Source organism: Nerophis ophidion, linkage group LG08 (assembly GCF_033978795.1).
Source record: "Nerophis ophidion isolate RoL-2023_Sa linkage group LG08, RoL_Noph_v1.0, whole genome shotgun sequence".
In the NCBI taxonomy this organism is placed as follows: Eukaryota; Metazoa; Chordata; class Actinopteri; order Syngnathiformes; family Syngnathidae; genus Nerophis; species Nerophis ophidion.
In genome coordinates this window covers 50,014,355-50,040,450 of record NC_084618.1, presented here as the reverse complement: position 1 = coordinate 50,040,450, position 26,096 = coordinate 50,014,355, and the positions used below count along the sequence as shown (strand labels likewise).

The following is a 26,096-nucleotide window of genomic DNA, read 5'->3' as shown; positions in this document are numbered from 1 at the left end:
AGGTGCCTATTAAATAATGGACTTGATGAAACTTTTGAAAAATCATGTGTCTTTGTGTTTCAGCTGTGGTGTGCTGCTGGCGTGAACTTGTCTGGAGGTAAAACCAGAGATGGAGGTTCCATTGTAGGTGCCAGTGTGTTTTACAGTGATGTGGCTGTACAAGAGAGCTCAAAAAAGAAAACAGGATCTCAGAACAGCCTGGATAAACTGGATCAAGAACTTGAGGTCCGAGTCTTTGAGACTTTTCAGAGACACTTTAAAAGTGATGGATTATTTTGGTTCGACTCACGAAACGGAGCGCTACTATTAATTGTCTCCCAATTGGTTCCTCAGATTTCTTTTGCTGCTTAAATGGACTTATTACCAAATTACCTGTAAAAAAAAATGTTACCTAAAAATCTAGGCATATCAAATGTTTAAATATTAGTACCAATAATTGTCAAACACAAACTATGTGTGGCGAAATTATTCTCTGCATTTGACCCGTCACCCTGGATCACCCCCTGGTAGGTGAGGGGAGCAGTGAGCAGCAGCGGTGGCTGCACACAGGAATCATTGTTATGGCTTCTATTGATATGATCAGCATGGAACAAATTGTTAAAGGGGAACATTATCACAATTTCTGAAGGGTTAAAACCTATAAAAATCAGTTCCCAGTGGCTTTTTTTATTTTTCGAAGTTTTTCAAAACATTTTACCCATCACGCAATATCCCGAAAAACGGCTTCAAAGTGCCTGATTTCCACCATCAGTATATTCACCCGTCCATTATCCTGTGACGTCACAGCGTGAAACCACCGGAAACAAACATGGCGGATAGCACAGAAAGGTATAGTGATAGTAGCTCGGATTCAGACTCGGATTTCAGCGGCGTAAGCGATTCAACAGAATACGCATGTATTGAAACGGATGGTTGGAATGTGGAGGCAGGTAGCGAAAACGAAATTAAAGAAGAAACTGAAGCTATTGAGCCATATCGCTTTGAACCGCATACAAGCGAAACCGACGAAAACGACATGACAGACAGCGACACGGGAGGAAGCGAGGACGAATTCGGCGATCGCCTTCTAACCAACAATTGGTATGTGTTTGTTTCCATTAAAGGAAACAAACTAACAACTATGAACTAGGTTTACATTCTTTGTCATTTGTTTGCTTCGGTTTTCTGCGCATTTTTGTGTGATGATCTGGTGTTGAAAACTGGGCTCTGGGTGATATCCGCAATGTACGATTATCGGGTTGACTTTATTTTCCATTGTATCCTATGACATTCACAGGACTTCTATTTTTTCAATGGGATCTGATTTACACCACCAAATTTTCTTTTTCTGCGACCTGTGGATAAGTAAAAAAAAGTGTTTTTAAGCTAAATTATTGGTGAACATAGTTTATGTATAAGAATTTACGTAAAACCGCGAGTAATGAATAAAATTTTCATCTAATAATATATTATGTAGACCTACCCTCATCCGCTCTCTTTTCCTGAAAGCTGATCTGTCCAGTTTTGGAGTTTATGTCAGCAGGCCAGGGAAGCTAGGGTCGATATTCTTCTCTTGATCATCTTCGGTGGCAAATTCTTTGTTGCTTCTTTTGAACTGCTTTTGTAAGTGTGCATGCGCTCCCCGCAGGGACGTGTTGAGGAGACCGGGTGAATGACCGCCGTAAACACCAATCATTTTATTCGGGTCGGTAACAATTTTCATTGCGTTAACTTTGGAACTGTAACAAATATAGACAATTGTCAAATAAATGTGTTCCGTAAAAACCACTTATGGTAACAAAAGCTAGTCTGTGGTGTTCTTGTTACAGGTTTTGCTTTGTGAGCAAGTTGCAAACAGCACCTTTAACAATGCAGAGCAACATGAATTTAAATGTAAAGAAGACAGACTAAGAATCATCCATCCATCCATCCATCCATTTTTTTGCCGCTTATTCCCTTCGGGGTCGCGGTGGGCGCTGGTGCCTATCTCAGCTACAATCGGGCGGAAGGCGGGGAAATTAATTTGCAGTTCTAATCATACTTGCACTAACTTTTCTTCTTTTACATGACCTTATCCTTCTCTTCTACAGCGTCCATTGCAATCAATTATGTAAATGAGTCGAGATTAAAAATATTTACATGAAAGGACACAGAGATTGATTTGTCTTCGTCTTTGCAGGAACAGCAGGAAGAACTACGACATCAGGATGAGTTGTCATCGCTGGTGTGGATTTGTACCAGCACCCAGTCAAACACTAAAGCTGTGGTTATTGATGCCAACCAGCCTGGAATCATCTTAGATATCTTCTTTGTGTGTAAGGCGCACATCCTCTGCATCGCCAGTGTACCAGGTTTGTGTGGGGGCAATGTTTCGCTTTTTATTCTTACACAAACTGGGAGTGATTTATTGTTTTTTTTATAAGCTGATATGACAATATTAAATTTAATTATTTATTCCAAGTGGAAAACATGCGGTCAACCAATACGGATACACAACTAGCATATTACATTATTCGAAATAATGAAAAAGTTTACCCATGCAGGGGATGGTAAACAGTGTGCAGCTGCAGTGTTTATGGACCTAACAAAAGCCTTTGACACAAATATTGCTAATATCTTTATTAACAAATTATAATGATATGGCATCAGAGGCTTGGTCTTTAACAAGGTAAGAAGGTACTGTATTTAACCAACAGAAAGCAGTACTTGAAGCGAGGCGAATACACGTCTACAGCGCTAAATGTATCTTGCGGCGTATCCCAGGGTTTAAGACTGGGACCAACATTTTTAAATCTCTATGTAAACATTTGTAAAATCATAGACAACTTGAAGTTCATATTATTTGCAGACGACACAACTGCCTTTTGTTCAGGAGAGAACACAGAAGCTAATACAAATAATCCATCCATCCATCCTTTTTTCTACCGCTTGTTCCTTTTTTGGGTTCGCGGGGGGTGAAGGTGCATTTGGGTGGAAGGCGGAGTACACCCTGGACAAGTCGCAACCTCATCACAGGGCCAAAACACATAGACAACATTCACACTCACATTCACACACTCGGGCCAATAACAATTATAAATAAGAATTTATAAATTAAAGAGATGTTTTGACAAAAACAAACTATTTTGAATATAAGTAAAACAAAATTATTGCTTTTCAGTAACAGTAGAAGAGAAAGTCAAACAATTACTTTGCAATGAAATCTGCTGAAAATTATGGAAAGTGCCACTCTACATGTGGTCAGTCTTGGAATTGCCATAAAACACATTTTTAAATATATTCAACACCCTACTCCCATCTGGCAGCTAAAGTGGATAGGGCACCCCTCAATTTATTACTGTACAACCTTAAATAAAAATTTAAGATAAAACATTTAGATGCATGTACAACATCCGAGTTGCATATCAGTATGTCCAAACTTTTTGACTCAGGGGCCGCATTGGGCTAAAAAAAATATATAAAGTAACAATATATACTAGGGTTGTCCCGGTACCAATGATTTGGTACCAGTACCAAAATGTATATCGATACTTTTTGATACTTTTCCAAATAAAGGGAATTACGAAAAATGTCCATATTGGGTTTATTTTAACAGAATATCTTACGATACATTAAACATACAGTATGTTTCCTATTGCACTCAAATAACAATTTTAGAAGGTTAAAATATAAAGGGCATTAAACAGTGGGGTTTTCGTGTTGCACTCAAAGAACAATTTACAATTTTCCATTTTGCATATAGGCTTCAGTCTTTTTTTATCTCTGTAAAAATACAGTGTGTGATAAAATCTTCATCTGTCTCTTTGCCATACCTGCCAACAACTACGGTTTTCCCGTAATGAGTACGGTTTTTGATAATCCAGTGATTAAAAACAACGGTTTTCCATTAAAAATTATTAACTTAAAAATGGAAGCTATGTAGCAAAGTAACTCCACGGGCAGGGGACAAACTATATGGGAAACATCCGTGATGATTGGTTGGTTTACGTATAAGAAAATCCATGATTGGTTGGTTGGTTTACTATGATGAGTCCCGATTGGTTAAGATTTGGGCAAAACATTACGGATAGGCCAGTCAGAAGCAAAATAGGGCGGGTCATTGAACCGGGAAGGGAAATCACAACAGACGCGCACATACTAAATGACGATTAAAGAGTCGGAGTAGAGAAGAGGGAATATTCAAGCAGGCAATTTATATATTTAAAAAAAACTAGTGGAAGACGGCAGAGTCATTCTCTTCTTTAGATTTTACTTTTAGCGATGTAGACGACTTCCAGGAAACCCACAATGCATCTACTTAGCCACATTTGGACACATGTATGCGTCTGGATAAAACAATGCCGAACACATTCATTTTAGTTGTATACCATGTAAGCCCAAATCAAAATTGTTCTCGACATGGAAGACGTAGAATGCACATTTAAGAACACACATGAAAAGGGAATAAGCGGTAGAAAATGGATGATTGTGGCAGACGTGATGACTTTTGCTACAGTATAGCCTGTCTAAATGCTAAATTTCATTTTCATTGGTGTTTTAGAACAAGACAGTAGCTGACCGTTTCTTCATAATTTCCACTTTTTTTTATTTTGACATTGAATAGTTTAATAATTTTGAAACATAAACAACATGACGGCAATATATTTGTTATCCATGCAACGAATAACAAATGACCATTCAGATAACGGAAGTTAGCTAATAGAATAAAGATTGTTTGTACTCTTTATGATTTTTGCATTTGGAGCAGTTAGAAGTGGAGAGGGAGACAAAGAGATAGAAATTGCTATAAAATAAAAGGCAGAATCCACTAAATCAGAAACAAAAAGGAAAATGCAAACTGCCCAGAAATTTGCCAGGAAGGCTCATGTCAGAACCATTAAAGCAAAAATACCAAAGTAATGTGTGATTAAACCAAAGCAATGTGTAAATAATGTAAAAAAACTGGATGAACCATCTGTGGCTGTGAAGTGAACACTAGTTAGATTGTAAATACTGTATGGAGTAGGCTAACCCATGTGGTTCCTGTGGATGTGAACGCAAGTTGTAATTACTGTAGAGACTAAATAACATAGTGACTGAAACAGAATAGTGATTCATGTTGATAAATTGGGGGGTGGGGAAGGGGCCTGGCTGCGGCCCCCAGACCTCGCTTATTTTCAGTCTTTTTCATTAAATCCAAATCACATGCCTGCATATAGTGTGCCGTAATCAAGGATTAGTAGATTAGGATAGAATAAAAAGCTTTATTGACATTATATTTAATTTCCTAATGGTTTATGGTTGCCAATCCTGGTTTGTGCTTTAATAAAAATACAATTATTAGTAAGTACTAAAAATAAAACTATAGATAATAAACACAGATAAGCCATGTCGTATGTAAAACACATTTGTTAAATTTGTAAAAAAAAAATTCAGTAATTTCACTTGCATTATTTGACGCTAGATGGGTGGTCTTAACTTTGCTGATATTTGGCATCAAGCCAAGCAGCTGAGCGCGTCTATGTATCTACATGTGCACAAGAGGGGAGCTACTTAACTCATGAGAGTAGTGTATGTGTGTTTGCGAGAATGGAAATGGGTCCCTGCGCTTCTCGACTTCGGTCTGCACCGGAGCCAAACAGCAGGAAATGTGTAACAACTACATTATTACCTGTCACTCTTTGTAACTGCTTGTGCAGATCTGAATGCTTATTATTTTATTATTTACCTACGTTTGAAACAAACTCAGTAATACTAATTGCCACTTTTGTCGAGGCATGTTTTAAAGCAGGGGTCGGGAACCTTTTTGGCTGAGAGAGCCATGAAAGCCAAACATTTGAAAATGTATTTCCGTGAGAGCCATATAATATTTTTTAAGACTGAATACAACTAAATGCGTGCATTTTTTACGTAAGATCAACATTTTTAGAGTATAATACGTCTCTGATTCTTTTTAATAACATTGTTATTTCTTGAACAGGTTCGGTAGAAAACGGATGGCTGGATAAAAATGCATGAGAATGTTTTATATTTTGTACGTTATTTTTAACATTGTGATTACCACCGGAATTATTCATTACTTATTGTGTTAAGCAATGTCAGCTAAGATTTATCTGAGAGCCAGATGCAGTCATCAAAAGAGCCACATCTGGCTCTAGAGCCATAGGTTCCCTACCCCTGTTTTAAAGCAACACTTGCAGCATGCCTCCTCCCTGTTTGAAGCTGCACCTTTATTGTTAGTTTTGAAGTCCAAATACCTCCATATTGTGCTCAACATACCCTCTTCATTAACCAGTAGAATTGTAGTTTTTTTTTGCCATTATTCCTCTCCAAGATATTAATGCTTGTATGCCCTTTGTGTGTGCGTTTTGACACACTCAACATCATGCGACTTGGCTCTGTAGTTACTGCCGCACAGCAGCATAAATGGTACCAATAGTTTTCAAAGGTATTATAGTACTAAATTCAATCAATTAGTATCGCGGTATTTAATTAGTACCAGTATACCGTACAACCCTAATATACATACACACACATATATACATACGTACATGTGTGTATATATATATATATATATGTATATATATATATATATATATTATATGCATATACTGTATTATATATATGATAATTTTTTATACATTACCTACATACACATAATGTATATACAATATATATATATATATATATACACATATATATATATACATATATATATATATATATATATATATATGTATGTATATATATACGTATATGTATATGTATGTATAATAATGTATATGTATATATGTGTATATGTATATATGTATATATATGTATATGTATATGTATATATATATGTATATGTATATATATATATATGTATATATATATGTATATATATGTATATGTATATATATATGTCTATGTATATGTATATATATGTATATGTATATATATTTATATGTATGTATATATATGTATATGTGTATATATATGTATATGTATATATGTATATATATATGTATATGTATATATATTTATATGTATGTATATATATGTATATGTGTACATATATGTATATATACATATATATGTATATTTATGGCGCAGTGGGAGAGTGGCCGTGCGCAACCCGAGGGTCCCTGGTTCAAATCCCACCTAGTACCAACTTCGTCACGTCCGTTGTGTCCTGAGCAAGACGCTTCACCCTTGCTCCTGATGGGTGCTGGTTGGCGCCTTGCATGGCAGCTCCCTCCATCAGTGTGTGAATGTGTGTGTGAATGGGTAAATGTGGAAGTAGTGTCAAAGCGCTTTCAGTACCTTGAAGGTAGAAAAGCGCTATACAAGTACAACCCATTTATTTATTTATTATTTATATATGTGTATATGTATAACTATATATATATGTATATATATGTATGTATATATATGTATATGTATACATATATGTATATATACACGTATATATGTATATATGTGTGTATACATATGTATGTATATAAGTGTATATATATATATACGTATGTATATATGTGTATATATATGTATATGTATGTATATATATATTTATATATATATACACAAATATGTATGAATAAATATATATATATATGTATATATACACTGTATATATATATATATGTGTATATATATGTATATATGTACATATATGTATATATATGTATGTATATATGTGTATATATATGTATGCGTATATATATATATGTATGTATGTATATATGTATATATATATATATATATATGTATATATGTATATATATACATATATATATATATATATAGATACAGCTTTGAAGTATAGGTACTTATATAGATATTAAATATATGTGTAATAAGCATGTACCGGTAAATACATTTAATATCGAAATCACTACCCTTGATTACAAAGTGTGCTGACTCGAGTGAGCTGTGATCACGTTTACAAAGCTGTTTTTTCACCTAATGCTTTAAGTCTGCATATTCATTTCATGTCAAATTGAAGAAGGAAGTTTAACAAAAATGTAAAAATACGTCAAAAACTGCAGTAAATTCATATTTTCAAGGTTAATTGCAAATACGCTGTTATATGGATGCTGGTGCATGCTCGCAAATATAGTTATATTTGTCTTATTTTGAGCTTGCAAAGACAGATATTGAGGACAGAAAATGTGTTTTGCAAGCACAGACATATTTTGAAAATAAAGTAAACTTAAGCTAATAATAAAAATGTTTGAGCAAAAATAAATGTATTGTGTGCACAGTAAAAGTGTTTGAAGATTCTCTATTATTCATATTAATACTAAATAGTTACTGCTCTCTGCACAGTCAGACCAATACGCTCCCCTATCTTCCACTCACTAAACCTCACCACTGCGCATTCAGATTTTTTTTCTGGACTTGTTAAGATTTCTGCTGTGCGCTTAAACAAGTTTGACACACCCTTATATTTTACCCAAAAAGCCAACCAATCAGAGAACTGGAAAAACTTGCGCTCTATTTGGCTACTTGGTCTCCAACGCTTGCTATGTTATCGCAAAAGTATTAGTTTGCGCCTGATGGGGTCAATTATCATGTCCGAAATCCGCGGCTGCATCCTTCCAAGGTCCCAGTCCTTGCGGTCGAGGGAGTGTGTGTCCTGGAAAGAGTCCTTGAGTCCCAGCCGGAGGAATGTTCTTTGTTGTGTCACGTGTTTACATCCTCATACTTGCGATCAGGTCTACGAAGCATTCTGGTCAACTTTATATTTAAAATTTACTTTAAATAACTACATTTTGTACATACTATTTCATTTTTTTTAAGTGGATCAAGGGACCGTTATTGTCTTTATAAAGCAAAGAGTGATTGAGTAGTTTATGGAAAAGTATTTAGTTTTGTGGTCTTGCTTTTTGGACTCCATACTGTAACATCACAGAGTACTACTAAGATTAATATTTTAAACATGTTTTAGGGCTATAGGGAATAAAAATTTAATATAAATGTTTTTGTAAATAATAATAAATAATAATAAATAATCATTTTTGCTCTAAAATATAGCAGCTGAGGATTTTTTGTACTTGCAACTGTAATTGTAATCGTAAAAATTAAGTTGAATTCCATTCCATTTGTAATAATTTCATATATTCCCCTATTTTGGAATAGTTGCAATTAAGGCAAGAAATGAATCCCAACAGCAGTACATATCAGCCAAACCCGCATGTTACTATATGCATTTATTGTTGCTGTGTGGTCCATTTTCTCCTTGATTGTCCTAAACACAAGCTCACAATAACAGTAGTTTAAATACATACATACATACATACATTTTCCAGTGAAATAAAAATGTACATAGCGTCTACGAACAACTAATGTGATTTAAATTGTAAACATACTTCAAAAAGATTAAATATTAGAGTCATTCATCAATAACACATGAGTCAAGCTATTTAGGTGTAAATATCTAAAGAAAAAATTAAAGGCTTTTACTTCTCTACGTTTAAAACAGCTCTGGGCATGAAGCCGTCTGCAATGGCCAAATATGAGGGTTTCTCTCGGGGTAAAGAGATGATAAAAGAGGTGATAGTCGAGGTCTCGTATTTGAACACATATTTATACCACTACCGTCACCCTAGCTTTACATGTATGGTTTTAGATGTTTTAAATAAATAAAGCTATACTTTCATTTGAAAGCCACGCTTTCCACTCTATATAGCGCCGCCATGTTGAAAATTGTTTTTCAGGGCAACCTCATTAGAGACCAAGCAGCCAATCAGAGGGCAGCCAATCAGAGCGTACATTTGTTCAGCTCTCTGATTGGTTGCCTTTTTGACACAAATATAACGGTGTGTCAAAACTTGCGTGAGGCACAACAGACATCCGTGCCAATGTAGAAAAAAAATCAATGCGGAGCGGAAGAGAGGAGGTACGAGAGCGCATCGGTCTGAATGCAGACAGCAGTAATATTTGAATGTTAATTTGGATAGTGGCAAATATGCAAAGACTTTTACTGTGCACAAAATAGATTTATATTCGTGCAAACATTTTTCGCTTGAGTTTAATTTCTTTTTAAAATATCTGTTTGCAAAATATATTTTTCTGTCTTCAAAATCTACCTTTGCGCCTGCAAAATTTAGACGCCATAATAGACATGCATACACAAATGCACATTTATGTTTTTTTTACCACACAGCAGAGCGATGATTGTGGTGTAACTACAATGCTTTGTACAAAAATTACACTTCAGATTGCATGAAAGCAAGTTATAACAGACTGAACCACAACACCTAACTTCAATTCCTTAACTTGACCCTATACCCTACAATACACCATTGAATATTTAGAGTATGTGAATGTTCGACTCATACCTTGTTTATTTCTTTAATGACATCCTTAAAGTTTTGTAATCCATCAGAAGTATCAAGCAGCTAAAATGCGCCAAACGTGGACACTTGTAGAGAGAGTGTTTTTGTATGTCACCAATCATGCCCTGTAATGGATGCATATATATGTCCATCCATCCATTTTTCTACCGCTTATTCCCTTTCGGGGTTGCGGGGGGCGCTGGCGCCTATCTCAGCTACAATCGGGCGGAGGGCGGGGTACACCCTGGACATATATATGTGTAATTTAAAATTATATATGTTTTTTTTATAATGTCCATTAAGTTCAATGAACAGGATGTGAGTTATGTGCGAACGTATGTTGACTTTTTTTGTTGTTTGATTCACAACATGAGTGGGGAAAGTTGTTTGGATTGGGTCATATATATTGATACTGTGCTCTAGTCACTTTCGAATGAAATGTGTGGTCATTTAATCATCAATATTATCTTCACCCAAGATAGGGCGGAAATTCCTTTCCAGTTTAGTCGGCATGGGGCTAAATTTAGACAAAAAAGGCTGTGGGCAAATGTTCTTAATAAACTTATGTCTCGCGGGCGGCACTGTATATTCCGGTGGGCTGCACCTGGCCTGCAGGTCTCAGTTTGGATATCCTTAGATTAAGCTAAGAAGTCAAACAAAGTACTAATATGATCCAGTTTAAGAAACTGTTCAAAGTGTTTGCAAAGTACAAGAAAGAAGAATCCAGATAACCCTCTGGAACCTTATCAAAACTTTTGCTCATTTTATTCATACCATTACGTGAATTACAAATTATAAACAGTTATTTATTCATAATACATTAATTGATTTATTTTTTAACGTGTTTGTTAGTGTTGCAGATTGAGCACAGGATATGAACAAATAGAAATCACTTTTGAATGGAAAAATATAGGAAACAAAAGAGCCCTCTTTCTTCCTTCTCTTTTTGGGACATGTTGTAATGATAAATTGTACGTTTGTCCTGTGCCACTCGGTAACTCTATGCATGTTCGGAATAAAATACTGTGATTAAAACATTATTATGTTTGTGCTTAATATAACCGTTTGAAGCATGTTTTTGATTTGCTCATAAAAGTAACTCAACAGAGACATACACACGTGAGTCCACCCAATGTATTTGTTATTGTATTTTGTTGTTCAGGTGCAAGGGAGACAGACTATCCTGCAGGTGAAGCGGTAAACTTGAGTTCAGAATCTGCACGAGCTGACAAAGCCAGTTTGTCTGAGAGTGGTAGCAGTACAGCAGGCAGTGATGGCATGCTTGGAGGCATTACTGTTGTGGGCTGTACAGCTGAGGGAGCAAAAGCTGTCCCTCAGACAGCAGGTAGTGCATGCCAAGAAAATGGAGAGACAGGTAATTATTATTAATATTTGTCTATACATTTTTTTTTCCATTCCCACTTCTCTATTACTCGCTGTGTGACTGTTCCAACTAGAATCCAGACAAGCAGAGACCGCTGAGGATAGTGGAGGGTGCGCTGGTGAGAAAGAAAACCTAAAAGGAGTCCACACTGAACAGAATTTCACTGATCCTCTGGGATTTCACCAGGCAGCAGGCACCCCAGCCAACTACTCTCAAAGGTAATCTCTGGGGAATAGTCCTGTGTAGGTGAACAAACATTGGACCCTTATAGCACAGAATGGAATGTAAAAGTTTGCTCTTTACTAATTTGTTACATATATCAATATTTGGACAATCCATCCAGCTCTCTACTCACTTGTCTCCTTCCTGCAACACTCCTTATGAGATATGCAAAATAATCAACTATAATGTTTAGAAGGCAAATACAGTATTTCCTTGAATAGCCGCCAGGCATGCAATATGCGCCTGCCTTGAATTACTGCCGTGTCAAACTCGCTCCCCAAATTTATTAGCGCATGCTTACTTTTACCGCTGGGTCAATTTCGTGACGTCACGAGTCGTCATTTTCAAAATGGCGGAAGAGTTCTTTTTTGCTTTTACTATGTGTAAACCAGGTGTCTTGTTCCACAGCCATACAGATCACACTGATGGTTGTGATATAAAACAACTTTAACACTCTTACTAATATGTGCCACACTCTGTGAACCCACACCAAACACATTTCGGGAGAACATCAGCTCTGTAACACATTATAAACGCAACATAAGAATTACCCACAATGCCATGCATCCACGACTCTTGGCTATATTATACACCCCGCTAGCACCAAACCCCGCCTTCCCCCACCTCCGTGCGTTGGTTGAGGTGGGCGGGGTTGGGGGCGCGTGTATAATATAGCCAAGAGTCATGAATGGATGGCATTGTGGGTAATTCTTATGTTGCGTTTATAATGTGTTACAGAGCCGATGTTCTCCAGAAATTTGTTTGGTGTGGGTTCACAGAGTGTGGCACATATTAGTAAGAGTGTTAAAGTTGTTTATATCACAACCATCAGTGTAAAAGGTAGGGCTGTTGACCAAGTATGCATTGCAATCTCGTATGAGAAGCAGCGAAATGCATACATCCAGCCGGCACGCAGATAGCATTGTGTAAAGGCGGTCGCGATGACGTGTTTTAGAGCAGTGGTCCTCAACCACCGGGCCGCGGCCGCAGGAATTTTTTTTTACTAATCTTTTTTTTTTTTATCACACTCAATTTTTTACTGCATGCCATTGGTAAGCGCAGGGGTGAGAAGAGGTTTTAAAATTATTAGCGCCTGCTTATTTTTACCGCATGCCTTGAATAAGCGCAGGAGTTAGAAGAGGTTTTAGATTAATTAGCCCCGACAGCTATTCATGGAAATACGGTAGTCCAATAAACCGTGGAAATGCCAAAAAAGTACCAATAATCCACTTTACAAAGCATGTAGTTTGCTTAATTATCAGGTACAATGTGATTCTGTTTATTTTCAGCATTATACAATTCATCATCAAGCTTTGCAAACATTGCAAATGTTGGAACAGTACAAGCTGGTCATCCACATTCTGTTAGTACTGTATTTGAAATGATCACTGTTACAAAAAGAGCATTCATTCTAAAATTGTCAAATAACTGAACTGCCACATAAACTCTTGAATTGTATGTCATTAGTTCGTCTATCTTGAAATAATTTACTGCACACTTTTAAATATTTTTTTTGTTTATATAGTAAGTAGAAACTGTTCTCTATTTTAATTTAAGAGCGTTTTTTTAAGTCTTTGCTGACTTATTCAATATTTATTATTATTTACATATACATTTGTGTTGTATATTTACATACTTATATAATTATTACTCTTTTATTTATTCCTGTTTCCTTTTTATTTTTTATCATTATTTTAACATCTTTATTTCCTATTTTCTTTTAACATTGCACAAGCTATATCCTTTTTCAACTTTTATTTAGTTAACAACGGATAAACAATGGATTAATATTCAGACATGTTGACATTTGACTCGCTCAAATGTAACCACATGATGTTGCTTAATGTAACATGTCTGAAACAACAAGACCATGACCTTGTATATAATGTTGTTGGCAGATGTGACCTGGTGAAAGATGGCGTGAGTTCAAACACCAAAGCAGAAGAACAGGATCTGATGAGAGAAGAGGCCCAGAAGATGAGCAGCGTCCTGCCCACCATGTGGCTCGGGGCACAGAATGGATGGTAACATTTAAATGTTTTCACCCTCAGTTAAAAATTACACATTTCTGCATACAGCATATATACTGTGTGGGGTTCATGTTATATATATATATATATATATATATATATATTAGGGGTGGGCAAATTAATGCGTTAATTACGCGTTAACTCATCAATCTATTAACGCCGACAATTATTTTATCGCACATTTTCTTAACAAGATGGCATCTCCCGGATGTACTTCGGCGTGGAGGGGCTGTTGGTAAAGATGGAACATTTGGCAAAAATACGGGACAATTCTGCAAATTTCATGGCTGGCTTACAGCGTGGTCACTCCAGGATCACTTACGACCGCCAGACAATTCTGAATGTGGATAGATCGGGCCGTTTTTGACTGAATGACGCGTGCTTGCTAGACCGACTAACTCGCATGGGAATACTTTGCCGGCTACATCCAGCGGCCTGTGAAGCAGCGGAGTATATGTGTTGTCTGTCTATTTATGAATAATGCAGACGAGGAGTGTTTGCTGAGTTCTTAACGTTTGCTTTCAGAGCGTGCATATCACAACATACAAGATGCCGTCATGGCGACACAACCTATACCGGGGTACCGCGCATGCTCGTCACTCCTGTTGCATGCTGGGTAGGGTAGTTATTTTTTTCCCTGGCTCATAACATCACAAATAGTACCATGTATATGCGTTCGGTTTATCAAAGCACCAAGCAAACAATCGGAAAATTCCCATCATATCAATTCGTAGATATGGTCATAATTATTTTAAGTGCACTACGCAGAATAAACACAACATTATTAATATTGCTACTACGGATAATTTGATCAAAAATTCCCTAAAACAGCCCACTACCTATAATATAGGTTTTTTAAACATAAGATCCCTGATAAAAAAATGTTTCTGCTGTTACCTCAGAAATTGCCTGTTCAGATGTTATGATTGTGGCTCAGAGATTTGTATGTAGATTATATTTATTTTCCATAACAAACAGGATAACTTAAATACTCTGGCAGTGGCAATAAGCTTAAATGTTTGTATTTACATTTTTTAAGTTGATTTTCATAAAATATGCTATTTAACTGCTACCGTTTAACAAGGACTGATTTAAATTGTGTTTGCACAACAAATGTTTTGGCGCTTTTGTTCATGTGGGAGAATATTCCAATAAAGGTGCATTACACACTACTTTTGAATTCATTATTGGGCTTTGCGTATACAATGCAGTTAATCGCGATTAATTGGAGAAATAGTGCGATTAACTTCGATTAAAATGTTTAATTGTTGCCCAGCTCTAATATATATATATATATACATATATATATATATATTATGTGAGCAAAATTCAATCAAATACAACTGCATTTCCCCCCCAGCGTGTATGTCCACTCTTCGGTGGAACAGTGGAAGAAGTGTCTCCACTCTGTAAAGCTGAAAGACTCTGTGCTTGGCATTGTGTAAGTTAATTCTGAGAACTCCTGCTTTAATACTTGTTTTCGAACTTGACTTGTGATTTTCTCTTTTTCTACCACAGACACGTCAAAGGGCGTACCCTGGTTGGCCTCTCTGATGGCACGTTAGCCATCTTCCACCGTGGAATTGGTGAGCAGACGCAAGATTTCACCCCGACAAACAACTGAGATCAACAAAAACTCATGTTTTTTGGTATCAGACGGCCAGTGGGATCTGACTAACTACCATCTGCTTGACTTGGGGAGACCTCACTCTTCCATCCGGTGCATGACTGTGGTACACGACAATGTGTGGTGTGGCTTCAGGAATAAGATCTTTGTGGTGCAGCCCAAAGCTATGAAGATAGAGGTACAATATACAAGCTTCCAATGGGCCTTTCTACAACCTATAAAGTGCTATCATTTATTGAATAATTATTTCATCAGCAATGTATTACTTATATCTCTACAAAAAATGAGCATCTACACTGACCTTCGCATATTATAGTGTTACATGGTTCTTACTACAATCGGTGTGCTTTGGGAACATGCAAGCACGAGTGACAAGACAATGGTTGAAATATTTTTTTTCCGTTTGAAGAACCCCAAAATGTAAAGTAGAATCACTACTCCATCCCACATAAATCTAAAGTCAAATATTTTCCCAAGCAAAGCTCAAAAAAAGGGGTGAAAAACTGTCTGTAACACAAGTTTATGCAAAAAGGTGCTGTGTTGTACTTTTAAGCAGTATAACCGACCACTTGGAATAAAGTACCATATTTTTCGGGCTATAGAGCGCACCGGTATCTAAACTGCACCCACCAAATTGAACAAATAATAAATATGTTTAGATAAATTAGCCGCATCGGACTATAAGCGGCAGATATATACCAATACGAAAGATTCTGTAAATGTTCATTTACATACCTTTTTTTAATTGTTTCCAAACGGTGCCTGTCACAACAAATCATCATCATGGACCACCTAGCTGCTCTACAATCAGCTAAACAGACTTGGAGAATTTACGAAATTGAAACAATACAAAACGAATGCCATTGTAAGTTAATAATACTAACACAGACACTTGTAATCGTGTTAGCATATTAGCTAATGCTAACGACGCTAGGTTGATTACACTACATTAGCATGTGCTAATATGCATGAAAACACTCTTACAGACATCACACGTGGGATGTTTAGTAAGTATGAATAGTTATGTTGCAAAACTTACAAATGTTGCTTAGAGTGATAAATGAATAATTATTTTGAGCAGAATACTTCCAGTTCAAGGCACAAAACAGGAAATACACTTTCAACTAACAGCACCTGCAGTAAGCGAACTCGTCCAAGCGATGGCGCCATAGCATAAACAATAACACACCTTTTCAGTATCGGTGTCGATGTTCTATGTAGACTATTTGTTGAATACAAAACATTATGGCTGTTACTGGAGGAAAATCTTTAAATCAGCCGCACCGTTTTATAAGTCGCACGGTTCAAAGCGTGGGAAAAAAAGTTGTGGCCTATACTCCGAAAAATACGGTAAATAGAATTTTAAGATTGTTGCAATTATATGATGTATATGACTGTAAGAACAGTAAATAACGTATTCACCGTTTGTGTATATCAGTGGTTCTCAAATGGGGGTACGCGCAGGGGCGTCGCGAGGGATTTTGGGCCCCATGAAAATAGTCTTTACAGGGCCCCTGTATCTTTACAGGACCCCTCTGTATTATAATTTCATCATCATTAGGGGCCTCTCTGGGCCCCCTCCATCATGGGACCCTAGAATCCGTCTCCTTTACCCCCCCTTTTCGGCGCCCCTGGGTACGCGTACCCCTTGGGGTACTTAAAGGTATGCCAAGGGGTACATGAGATTGTTCAAAAATATTGTAAAAATAGCAACAATCCAAAAATCCTTTATAAATATATTAATTAAATAATACTTCAAGAAAATATGAATGTAAGTTCATGAACTGTGAAAAAAAAAGCAAAAATGCAATATTCAGTGTTGACCGCTTGATTTTTTTGTGGACATGTTCCATAAATATTGATGTTAAAGATTTCTTTTTTTGTGAAGAAATGTTTAGAATTAAGTTCATGAATCCAGATGGATCATTATTACAATCCCCAAAGAGGGCACTTTAAGTTGATGATTACTTCTGTGTGTAGAAATCTTTATTTATAATTGAATCACTTTTTTATTTTTCAACAAGTTTTTAGTTATTTTTATATCTTTTTTTCCAAATAGTTCAATAAAGACCACTACAAATGAGCAATATTTTGCACTGTTATACAATTCAATAAATCAAAAACTTATGAGATAGTGCTGTATTTTACTTCTTTATCTCTTTTTTTCAACTAAAAATGCTTTGCTCTGATTAGGGGGTACTTGAATGAAAAAAATGTTCACAGGGGGTACATCACTGAAAAAAGGTTGAGAACCACTGGTGTAGATGAGCATTTAGAGGGAGATTTCTGCCTGTGCTTGGGAGGCGAGTCCTTTAACTTAGACTTTTACAATTTTTCCCCACACTTAATCGTTATAAATACAATATATATAAATATAAATTGTTGTTGTCTTAGCCTTGTTGTGCTCAGCAGACAGGAATGAGACTTCCTCACTTTCAAATTAGGTAAACTTCTGGTACTACGGTTATCTTTATGTTTCTACCATGTCATTTAGCATAGTTGCATAAAAGTTCCACTTTGAGATCAGCACTCCCCAACCTTTTTGGCGCCACAAGTCGGTTTCAGTCGAGCAATATTTTTACGAACCAGCATATAAGAAATATTGACATTTTTTTTTTCATAAAAAAGTTAAAGGGAATAAGCGGTAGAAAATGGATGGTATTGTGAAAAAATGGCACCCGAAAAGAATGTTACTAATATCCAGGCTACTCCATAATTTTATGTGCCAAAGCATTTTTGAATGCTTCATTGCTTTATTTGCTAGCCTGTCACCATAAATTATGCTGAGCAAGGTTTGTGCATGTGAATTACCTCTAGCGATAAACCTGTCTGCTGATATTATCTTTTAATGCAGCCCCATCTCCTTTATGAAGAAGCTCTCCAAAGAATAATTTTTTTTTACTCCAAGGCAAAGTGCCGCACAGGTAGACATTTTTCAAAACAAAACTTATTTCACACTTACAATATTATTTGCTATTATTTTGATTGACAACAAATAATGTTTTCCAGTCTCACTGCTGAGTTAAATTCTTATACGTTATGCTGACATCTTATGAGATCTGCTGTGGACTTGCGTTTCATCACGATGACTTGATGAGGATTTTTGTAAAGTTTTCTCATGGAAATTTAGGTCACATTCCGAGTGATCACAATACTTTTCCTGGCTTTGATAGACAAAAAAAGTCTGATGTTCATGCTGATAATGCTTCGGCGTGAGCTCGCTGATTACAACCATTCATTTTACTTTGCAGAAGTCATTTGACGCTCACCCTCGTAAAGAGAGCCAGGTTCGTCAGCTGGCTTGGGATGGTGACGGCATCTGGGTGTCCATCAGGCTAGACTCCACTCTCAGGTTGTTCCACGCCCGCACCTTCCAGCACCTGCAAGACGTGGACATCGAGCCTTACGTCAGCAAGATGTTGGGTTAGTTCCCTTTCTTGTTCTATTAATCCAACATTAGGAGTCAGTCTGACTTGCAACTACTAACATCCATTTCACAGGTACGGGGAAACTGGGCTTCTCGTTTGTGCGCATCACGGCTCTGATGGTGTCCTGTAATCGTCTGTGGATTGGCACCGGCAACGGAGTCATCATTTCAATACCTCTTGCAGAGAGTGAGTAGTGAACTTAAAGAGACCCTATCTTATATTTCTTACTTTTTAGACTTCTGTATATATTTGAAGCTTGTACTCCTGTTCTATATGATATCATAAGGTTGGTGTGTTATCAAGTTATTCTTGGTTTGATATTCACATCTTTTAAACATTCGGGGACGAGAGTTCCACGATATGTTGTGAATTACTCAAGTCATAGCTTTAGAAAGTCAACTTACTGTTTGCCTGGCGGTGGCAGGTGGTGACCCCTCAACCACTGACTAATCGAAAGGGAGTACGTATGGTCAGTAGAGAAGACTGCAGAATTGGGCCAAGGGGGCAAGAATGCAGATTTGCCCTGTACACAACTTTTAGATTATTACATAACAATAAACGTAATTTTAACGACAGTGGAACCTCAATTTACGAAATGTATTGGTCCTTAAACATGGTCTGTAACATCCAACACCTGTTGGATGTTCCATTTAAGTGTTTGATGAGCATTCCTCAACTTTATCAGTATTTATTGCCACCTTTACCCAATTTCTTTGTCACGTGTTGCTGGCATCAAATTCTAAAGTTAATGATTATTTGCAAAAAAAAGTTTATCGGTTTGAACATCAAATATGTTGTCTTTGTAGCATATTCAGCTGAATATGGGTTGAAAATGATGTGCAAATCATTGTATTCCGTTTACTTTTACATCTAACACAATTTCCCAACTCATATGGAAACGGGGTCTGTATGTTTACATTGTTTCTTATGCAGAACTTTGCTTCACTATACAAACTTTTCTATTTATTAACCATATTCAGGAACTGATAAGTTTCTATATTAAGGTTCCACTTTAAACATTTGTCTATATGTTCCTGTGTTTTGGATTATTTCCTCTCCAGTGCTTTTATTGTTTTTTCAACTTCCTGTTTACCTACATTTGCCACCAATACTCTAGTCTGAGGCTTGGCTCTCTCCTGATTGCCAATCAGGATGCCTCTTCAGCCAGCTTCATCAGGATCGTTGTGCTTTGTACCTCGATGGACTTCTGTGTACTTATTTTGCACTACTGTACCTGTGTTTTCCCAGACAAAAGGACTTCACACTTTTCCGTCCTCTTATTTCTCTGCAACCTGGGGTCCAGACAACGGCCACATATTATGTAACTCCTGCCCCACAGTCAGGAGGTTATGGGTTTACATCTCGGTTTGGACCTTCCTGTAAGGAATTGTGTGACCCTCTGGTTTCCTGCCACAGTCCAAAAACATGCGTGGTAGCTTTATAGGAGACTGCTGACCAGTCCAGGGAGCCGTAGTTCAGACTCTTGTTGTGCATTGAACAGGATAATCTACATTGAAAATTAATGATTTTTCCAATACATTACATGACGGGTAACCTCATGTTTATTTCAGCAGCTAACAAACTAACCAAAGGAGCAGGAAGTGACGTTCGAATCTACGGTGACGAGAGCAGTGACAAAGTAGCAGCAGGGACATTTGTTCCCTACTGCTCCATGGCTCAGGCTCAGCTCTGTTTCCATGGACACCGGGATGCGGTCAAGTTCTTCACCGCCGTACCAGGTACATAAAAAATACAAAGAGTACAAAAAAGCACAAAAAAAGTACATAGCAAAGCGACGATCCAGAGAGTTTGCCGGTTTCCGCCTTCCAGGTCACGCCATTCCGTCTGCGTCCAGCTGCGGCGAAGCGTCAGGTGGCAAGACATTAGACGCCGCAGCTCATGAAGGAACCAAGTCCGTGTTGGTGATGAGTGGAGGAGAAGGTTACATAGACTTCAGGATGGGTGAGTGTGCCGCTTAAAATCCAGAACCTGCGCAAATGACAAGACCAGGTGACTTCCTTTTTTTCGTCTTCAGGGGATGAGGAAGGCGATGCGGCCGAGGGAGAGGACCCGCCCATGAAACGGCAGTCGCCCCTGGCGATAGCTGAGCGCAGCCACCTTATTGTCTGGCAGGTCCTGGACAGCGAAAACTGACCTTTGACCCGTGACTCTGAATGAGGCGCTCAATCTGCACTTTTGAAAGTCAGTTGTGTTTTCAGTTTTAACACCTGACTTCTTCAGTGCAAAATGTATTTATTCTTCCAGCACATATATTTTTATGACATTCAAAGACAAATGTCTGGTTTAATGCGAGTGTATGAGCAATAATTCAATGATTACTTTTTCCAACACTCAAATTATAAGCCACTGGCTTTTATCTATGCACCGTTTTCTCCTAAATCAAAACTTGATTGATTGTTCTATCAAGTACAGTATTGTGCTCTGTGTATTTAAATATGAAACATGGCGGAGGCTACCCCAGTTTGTGCCTTTCTAATCAAAAGTAGTGAAAGTGAAACCTGCTCCGCTGTGCTGAGGACGAGTCTTAGCAAATAAGTGTCGAAGAATGCATGGATAAAACATGTTTTTGACCTCAAAGTACAACATCAGCACAAGGTTGTTTCCAAATGAGTCAAACAACTGCAAACTTTGTGAAGCATGAACTGACATTAAAACACACACGTGTGTGTATATGTAAAATGCAATACTGTTATGTTTTAAATGTAATGTTATAGGTTTTTCTTTGCCAGCAAAGCACTGTTTTGGTTTTTACATTTGACACTACAGTAGATACACATTTGAAATTGATAAGCTGGCCTGTGCATGAGAAGCAAATAATGGCTATACTGTAGTTTTTTGCATTTTATTTACATAATTCAACTAAAATTTTCTTCATTTTTCGTTTGTTTGCCATGCTGAGACTCAACAAATTGTCGTTTTGTCGAGCAGACCCTGTTGCCTTCCGCTTTTCCAGTATACATTATATTTCTTCCTCGAAAGAATGTAAACTTCTGCTACCAAAATCAAGTCTCACCGTCTCAGTATGTCTGTATACAAAACTTGCTGTTTTCCTCTAAGATGCGTGTAAATAAGATGTATTTTTGGAATTTGAGGCTGAGTATTTTCATAGAGAAGACAACAAGCCTGTTAACTGTTTCAGTGGGTCACACTGCAGCCACATAAACATTTCTTGTAGGTTTTAGGGCAATATCAACATTTCCTGCAGAACAAGTTTCAATCCATTCTCTTTTTGTGGAATTTTGCTATCAATGTGTGTGAGTTTTCGTCAATGCTGTTTAGCCATTTCAGTATTTATTTGAAGGATTGAGTCATTGCAATTCAGAATGTATCTCAGTTCGATAAATATAAATTAAGAATGTATGAAGCGGACAGTTGCTTGTGTTGGAATGTTTTTTTGTTTGTTAGTAGCTAAGGGTTAACTTACGACTGCTTAGCTATGCACACTATCTATGCAGGGAGGTACTCTATGTTCAGTCTCCTCTTCAACCATTTTTCATCTCTATAAATGTCAGTTTCATTCCACCAAACACTATGTCTGTACATTGCTCTCCTGGCTCTCGTCTGCAAAAAGATTGTTAAAAACCTGACAGAGACTGAACCAATTTAGCAGGGCCCGCAATACCCAATTGTATCATCAATCTCTCGCCTTACTTATTTTTAACAATCAATTAAATCATATTTTGTGGGCAGAACAATGCTCCTTTTGGTGTTTTTCTTTATTATTGATGTTGCAGAATAAAATATATTGGTAATGCTGGTTTAGTACTGGGTATATTTTAGGAGTGTGGTTTTTGTTGCCGTGGTGACCTAAAATGACTCCTAATCACACTTGTATTTTTTATGACTTTGATGCAATAACATTACTGATAGTATACAATGATAATGTATCTTTTTCAGAAAGTGTCAATGTTTTTCTTTTTCAATAACATTGAATGAGGTTGGGCAACATGGTGAGGCAGGGTTTAGTGCGTGTGCCTCACGATACGAAGGTCCTTAGTTCAATCCCGGCCTCGGGGTCTTTCTATGTGGAGTTTGCATGTTCTCCCAGTGACTGCGTGGGTTCCCTCCGGGTACTCCGGCTTCCTCCCACCTCCAAAAACATGCACCTGGGGATAGGTTGATTGGCAACACTAAATTGGCCCGAGTGTGTGAATGTGAGTGTGAATGTTGTCTGTCCATCTGTGTTGGCCCTGTGATGAGGTGGCGACTTGTCCAGGGTGTACACCGTCTTCCGCCTGAATGCAGCTGAGATAGGCTCCAACCCCCTCTCAGACCCCAAAAGGGACAATCGGTAGAAAATGGATGGATGAATCAGGTTGTGATTTTATGAATTGTGTTATCAGTCTTATAAATGGTCATTTTAACCTTAAACTCAAAAAACACATGATTGCAGCAAAAATGGGAAACAAATACTGTATTGATGTTTTACTCACCTTATACCGCACGGATTATATTGTATTGTAAATATGTATTTATTTTTATTATATTTACACTGCATTTGAAAAGTATTGACAGCACTTAATTTTTTCCACTTTTTTTTTTTTACAACCTTATTCCAAAATAGAATACATTTGGTTTTGTCCTCAAAATTCTACAGACAATGAATGCTCCATTAAGAAAATATTGAAAAGTTTTTTTTCTTTCTTTTTTTTTTGAAGCCATTTAGCAAATTTCGAAAAAATTAAAAGCTAAAATAATCACTTGTAAGTAAAGAGTAAATACTTTGTTTATGCACCTTAGGCAGCAATTACCGCCTCAAGTCTTTTTGAATACGATCCCACATCTGCAGTCCCCTCCAAGGTTTTTCATTGTCATCCCATTGGGTTGAGTTTTTTTCTTGCCCTGATGTGGAATCTGAGCCGAGGATGTCGTTGTGGCTTGTGCAGCCCTCTGAGACACTCATGATTTAGGGCTATATAATATAATATATATATATATATATATATATATATATATATATATATATATATACACACAATCACGTTACAACATCTACGGATTTTAATGAAAAACTTCACTCACAAGGAGACAAAGCAGAAGAACGAGGAAGTTACAGCCATGGCGACGCCGTCTGTAATAGAGTGATCTATGTTGTCTGTTGCCATCTCCTGGTGAATGTTGGCTATAGCATTATGGGGTTGCTTTTTGATTGGCCAACGATTTACGTGGTGTTTCACACCTGACGGCAAGTGAGGGAGTCCGTTCTGATTCCTGAAGCCCACAGTTCTCTGGCCTCTGTTGTTGTATGAGGTTTCTCTGTCAACAGTGGAGACTCTGGAGAGGAAGATCAGCAGCTACCTCCGCCGATGGATGGGCTTTCCACACAGCCTGTGCAGTACAGCACTGTATGGGAAGACCAACAAGCTCCAGCTCCCTTTTAGTAGCCTGGACGAGGAGTTTAGGTCTCTCGCACTCGAAAGGCTTAGCTCTATCGTGACTCCAAGGACTCTAAAGTGGCATCAGCAGGCATTGTGGTGCGAACTGTCAGGAAGTGGAGGGTTTAGGAAAGCCTGGAGGTAGCTGAATCTGGGCTGAGATATAGGACCCTGGTGGGCATGGTGGCAACAGGTCGTGCTGGGCTGGGATCCTTCCCCCAACTTCACTACTTGAAGGCACGGGGTAAAGACAAATGCCAGCTAGTCCTGAAGGAGGTGCGTGCAGAGGTTGAGGAGGAGCGAACCAGCAGGATGGTGGGTATGCGGCAGCAGGGAGCATGGACAAGGTGGGACGGTACACTGGAGAGGAGGGTGACCTGGTCTGAGATTAGGTTGGCTGAACCCCAGCGCATTAAGTTCTTGGTTCAAGCTGTCTACGACGTCCTACCCAGCCCAGCCAATCTCCATCTCTGGGGCATGAATGACTCTCCAGCCTGTGTGCTGTGCTCCAGGAAAGGCTCGCTGGAACACATATTAAGCAGCTGCTCTAAAGCACTGGGGGAGGGCCGCTAGCGCTGGCGGCACGACCAAGGGCTGAAGACTGTTGCTGAAGCCATAGCCAAAGCCGTGGCCAAAAACAACAGCAGCAAACAACAAGTTGGTAAGAGGAGAATTGCCTTTGTCAGGGCTGGAGAGCATCCACAGTCACAGCCCAAACCAGTAGACGGTCTCCTCACCACAGCATTGGACCGGGATCTTCGAGTAGACTTGGGCAAGCAGCTCAAGTTTCCAGAACACGTCACAACAACTTCCTTGAGGCCAGACATCTTGCTGACATCAATATCTTCAAGACAGGTGCTACTGATAGAGTTGACAGTTCCTTGGGAGGATCGCATAGAGGAGGCAAACGAGCGGAAGCGGTCAAAGTACCAGGAGCTAGTCGAGCAATGCCGCAGAGGAGGCTGGAAGGCACGCTGTGAGCCCATTGAAGTGGAGTGTAGAGGCTTTGCTGACCACTCACTGTGCAAGGTGTTTACACTACTTGGCATAACAGGTGATGGTAAAAGGAAGGCCATCAAGGCCACCATGGAGGCAGCAGAGAGACCCTCTAGATGGCTTTGGATCAGGAGGATCGAACTGTGGGCCAAACCTACTGGAACACGAGCTGGGGTCTGATCAACCCTGGCTGGGTCACCTGAAGGAGTGGGTAGGATGTTGAAAGACCCGAAACCCCCAGTGATCTCAGGCACATCACTGAGGATGTGTCCCAGTGCATCTGAGGATGTATCTTACAATCATTACATAAAAAAATACAACTATATATAATATATACAGTATGTGTGTATGTATATATATATATATATATATATATATATATATATATATATATATATATACACATATATATATATACATTTTCCATTCATTTTCTACCGCTTATTCCCTTTCGGTGTCGCGGGGGGTGCTGGCGCCTATCTCAGCTACAATCGGGCGGAAGGCAGGGTACACCCTGGACAAGTCGCCACCTCTTCGCAGGGCCTACACAGATAGAGAGACCACATGCACACTCACATTCACACACTAGGGCCAATTTAGTGTTGCCAATCAACCTATCCCCAGGTGCATGTCTTTGGAGGTGGGAGGAAGCCGGAGTACCCGGAGGGAACCCACGCATTGACGGGGAGAACATGCAAACTCCACACAGAAAGATCCCGAGCCTGGATTTGAA

The 26,096-nt window shown here is 38.1% G+C and overlaps 1 protein-coding gene across 5 annotated transcripts in view; it reads left to right on the top strand.

Moving 5' to 3' along the window:
• The window catches only part of spag9b (sperm associated antigen 9b), an 81,449-nt gene extending 58,762 nt beyond the window's left edge, over positions 1–22,687 (top strand). For 4 of the 5 annotated variants that reach the window (XM_061908791.1, XM_061908793.1, XM_061908795.1 and 1 more), the window contains 13 exons: positions 64–225; positions 2,159–2,330; positions 11,443–11,655; positions 11,738–11,882; positions 13,785–13,910; positions 15,277–15,357; positions 15,435–15,502; positions 15,573–15,721; positions 18,795–18,966; positions 19,044–19,157; positions 20,543–20,710; positions 20,802–20,933; positions 21,007–22,687. In XM_061908791.1, coding sequence (XP_061764775.1) covers positions 64–225; positions 2,159–2,330; positions 11,443–11,655; positions 11,738–11,882; positions 13,785–13,910; positions 15,277–15,357; positions 15,435–15,502; positions 15,573–15,721; positions 18,795–18,966; positions 19,044–19,157; positions 20,543–20,710; positions 20,802–20,933; positions 21,007–21,125 — 1,821 coding nt within the window. In that variant the 3' untranslated portion in view covers positions 21,126–22,687. The remainder of the gene's footprint in view (positions 1–63; positions 226–2,158; positions 2,331–11,442; positions 11,656–11,737; positions 11,883–13,784; positions 13,911–15,276; positions 15,358–15,434; positions 15,503–15,572; positions 15,722–18,794; positions 18,967–19,043; positions 19,158–20,542; positions 20,711–20,801; positions 20,934–21,006) is intronic. The other variant, XM_061908792.1, reaches the window with a different exon arrangement.
• The last annotated feature ends 3,409 nt before the right edge of the window (positions 22,688–26,096 follow it).